The sequence below is a fragment of the Falco peregrinus genome, chromosome W (genome assembly GCF_023634155.1).
Source record: "Falco peregrinus isolate bFalPer1 chromosome W, bFalPer1.pri, whole genome shotgun sequence".
Lineage (NCBI taxonomy): Eukaryota > Metazoa > Chordata > Aves > Falconiformes > Falconidae > Falco > Falco peregrinus.
Genome location: NC_073743.1, coordinates 25,673,673 through 25,677,474, shown reverse-complemented (window position 1 = coordinate 25,677,474; position 3,802 = coordinate 25,673,673). Strand labels below are relative to the sequence as shown.

Below are 3,802 nucleotides of genomic sequence, written 5' to 3'. Positions count from 1 at the left end.
CAATAGGAAGTTGTCAGGATAAGGTGACATAGTGCTCAAAGGCCAAAGTGAATTTGAAGAAAGTTAACTGCCTCATCCTACAAGCGTTTAAGTACTCCAGAATTTTATCCAATATATGAAAACCCACTACTTTGATTAGTAGAGCCAAAATGGGAACCTGTGACTTCAGTTACAGATGACATGGCACTTGCAATATATTATTCTATTTTTGCAGACACTAAAAAGTTAGAATTTCTATTTAGTCACCTGACTGCACATGTGAACACCTCTTCAACAGCCAGCTCCACATGTGGAACAGAGCAAAAAACATGCATAAGCAAGGGTGGTTTCAAGCCCCGATACAGACTTGTAACCAAAACAGATCAAAGTCATTGCTCCACCGACAAAAGAACAGCTATTTGCAAGTAGTGAGTCAAAACAGTCATGACAACTCAACTGCCCACTTGATTGAGTAGCTGAGCACTGCTGGTTCACTTAGAACAAATTATTTGACATGGGTTTAATTAGAATGTTATAATTATCAGTAGCAATGGGAAAGAGCAAGTATTTAATCTGTGCGCCTACTATGGTGTTTCAAAAAACATATAGCTCATTTAACTAAAAAACATCAGAAAATGGGGAAGATTAGCACACAGATGTATAAGAGGACAGCAGATGGTAATAGACAAAAAAAAAATAACCATGTGTGGAACTAGCAGGTTTTGGGTTTGTTGTTTGGTTGTTGGTTTTTTTTTAATAAGTTTCATCACTAAACTGGCATTTTAAAAATGTTTAGGCTTGCTTGATCTCATCTAGTGGCAAAGCCATAAAATGCAATATGAGAGACTGAAATTTCCTTTCCAAACAAACATGTCATGTTATCACATAGACTCTACCTAGACTGGAAAGGGGAGGGGGAGAAAGGGGACTTATTTTCACAACCACATTCCCATGTTAAATACCAAGAGCAGTAACTAATCCTCAGATAGAGGAAACATTACATTAGAACAACAAAAAAGGGGAGATTCAAGCTGGTACATCCCACGTGAAAAATACACTATATACTTTGCCCAATACTAATAAGGTCCTTTATGCAAAACAAATCCAGGGTTTGATCCAGTGCCAGAAAGAACCGCATACGCTTCCTAAAGCACACGTTTAACCTAGAGTTGCTGTCTTTTAGCAACTCATACTACTGAGCCCAACCCAAGAAAAAGTCCTGCTTTAAAGTGATAGCTGCAAAACAGACATTAGAAAAGCACAGCTTCTCAAGGCTCTGATACAACAGGCAGGTTTATAAAAATACAGGTATGTAGTGAAAAGTTGTGGTAAGCTCACTGGAAAGAAAGCATTTTGAAAGAGTTGTGCTCCATTCCGTACTTTTGGACATGCAGTGTTGTTAGTAAAAAGGCTCATCTCCCAACTGTACTTATTTGATTATATAGTACTGTATTAGAGAAAGCAAAGCTTTCATGACCCCACCAGGCTCACCAGCTAAGGTTCTGAAACGTAGACTGGATACAAAAAAAGAAACAGTTTATATTAGAAGGTCAACTTGAAGGCTACCTCACAGTATAAAAACTGAGTAAAATTACAAAAAAAAAGGTTGGCTACCAAACTATAGTCATCAAGTGTGTTTCTTCAAACTATCTGAGCATTGCTTACTTATGAAGACCCCATACTGCATATTTCATGACGATGCCACTTTGATAACTAGCTAATTGGTGTCTCTAGGTAGTTTGTGGTTTACGATTTTTCTGCCTATTAATAGTCAACCTCCCTGCCCACAGTTGTCTATGCCAGTTACTAATCTATTTAAGTTTAATAAATCAAAAGCTGTCCTTAGGGACTTGCCAAGTGTCGTAAGTCCTTCTGCCTGAAGGTTTTTCAGTTCATTCATAAACATTGCATGGTTTTTCTTCCAGCCAGCCTGAAAAGAAAAATGTGAGAAGACTTATTCTCCAGATATGAGCTCCACTTTCCTGTTAGGCTACAAAGTGCCTTCCTTGCTGCATGCTGCTCACCACAAATGCTAACAAAACACCTTTGAAGTTACTGATATTTAGTGTCGTTCCATGAAGCCTGAAAAGACGTCCTTCTCTTAAACCTCAGAGCTCCTCATGTATAAAATGAAGATTTTTGATTTGTTCCACGGGGTAAGTTTCTGTGAAGTCACCGACGCACAAACCTTATAGCTATTTATGTAGCTCTCCCACAGCCTTTCCCAGATGGAAGCCAACTGCACTGCGAAGCGACCTCCAACAGGTTCACCGTCCTGTGGACCACCGCCCCCTCCCTCCCCACCCCCCTGCGCGGCGGGGCTGAGGGAAGTGCCGTCCCCTTCCGAGTCCGGACTCTCCGGGCTGAAGTCGGTCCTTCCCCCACTCGCCCCTTCCAAGCTGAACTCTCCTTGTCACTTCTTCCAACTTGAATAAATATCCCCCACAGTTCATTGCTGCTCACACACACCACACAGGGAAAAATGTCGGCCATGTTGATGTCAGCGCCGCCAGAGCCCATGTGTGCGGAGCTCCCCCTGCCCGCCGGCAGCCCAGGCGAGGCGGGCGAGGGGCGGCCGCCGGCAGCGGCCCGCGGCGGCGCAGGAGGCCGGGGGTGGGGTGGGGGAAGCGGGGGTTACCTTGATAGCGTAGGGAGGCTCCTCGAAAGTGACCAGCATGTACCTGTTTCCCCTGCCGGCCGGGTCCCGGGCTCGGAGCTGCGGCGCGGGGGACAAAGCAGAGGGTGAGCCGAGAGGCGGCGGCGGCGCCCCCCCAGCTCGGCTCGCCACGGCGCGGTCCTGCCCTACCCTCCCCTCCCCTCCCTGCCCGCACACACACGCACTCCCGCCCGCCCTCGCACCGCGCCCCCGGCAGCCCCCCGCGCAGTCACTCTCGCTTTCTCTCGCAAAGCAGAGCCGGTACCTTCATGAAAGTCTCTACAGCGCCTTTGGCTACGTCCAGATCGGTGGTGTCCAGATGGGCGCGTCTATCAGGAAGAGTAAGATGGGCATAGTGCGGAGGGGCCGGCGGCCGGGCGGCTACATGGACAACGGGCGGGGGACTGAGGGGAGCACCGCAGGGCGGGAGGAAGATGGGGGACAGGAGAGGAGTAAGTGGCTGTGAGTGCTCTGCACGGGGAAGGGCGCCTCCCCGCTGCCCCTCTGCCGAGGCGGGGGGGAAGCCCTGTCTACCCTGCCCTCCTTTGTGTGAGGGGCCTGCTCAGCCCAACACAGGCTGGTTTACGAGGGAGAGGCGGAGAGGGCTGCGCTGCTGCTAACTTTCTCCCCCCACCACCACCCGCCCTCCCCCACTTGATGTTACTCAGAAGTTTCAGGCGGAGCAGCCCAGCCCCACCATCCCAACACTGACTCTTTCTGACCGAGGCACTTCCTCGCTCGCCGCCCGCTTTAAAGGCAGCCTGGGCAGGTCGGGCCCCCCCCGAAGGACACGTCCCCGCCCCACGTGACCGCCTCCCCGCCCCACCATAGGGCTCCAGCAACCGCCTCATTAGCATATTCAAATTGCCGAGGAGGGGGGAGGGGGCCCCAGGAGCCGCTGAGGGAAATGGGTGGTGGGGAGAGCAGGCGGAGGAGCGGGCGGCGGAGCGCGGCAGCTGCGCAGGCGCAGTAGCGGCAGGCGGCCGGGGGGCGCCGCTCCTCAGGCGGGCCGACCCCGCCGCCGCCCTTGCTGGGCTGTTTCTAGGGCGCTGGAGTGAGGCGTCCTGCGGAAGTAGCGCCCTGCCTCAGCCCGCCTGTTTTGGGGTGGCAGTGGGGGGGAGCCCGGCTGCTCGGGGAGGGCAGCGGGGGAGGCCCCGGGGGAGCGCG

At 51.3% G+C, this 3,802-nt stretch overlaps 1 protein-coding gene across 1 annotated transcript; it reads right to left on the bottom strand.

Annotated features, from left to right (window-relative positions):
- Positions 1–413: 413 nt before the first annotated feature.
- Positions 414–3,362, bottom strand: LOC129783144 (integrator complex subunit 6-like). Its single transcript, XM_055792946.1, is given in 4 exon segments — positions 414–1,909; positions 2,618–2,695; positions 2,901–2,962; positions 2,965–3,362. Coding segments are annotated over 4 exon segments (324 nt in total). The 5' UTR covers positions 2,990–3,362; the 3' UTR covers positions 414–1,750.
- Positions 3,363–3,802: the final 440 nt, after the last annotated feature.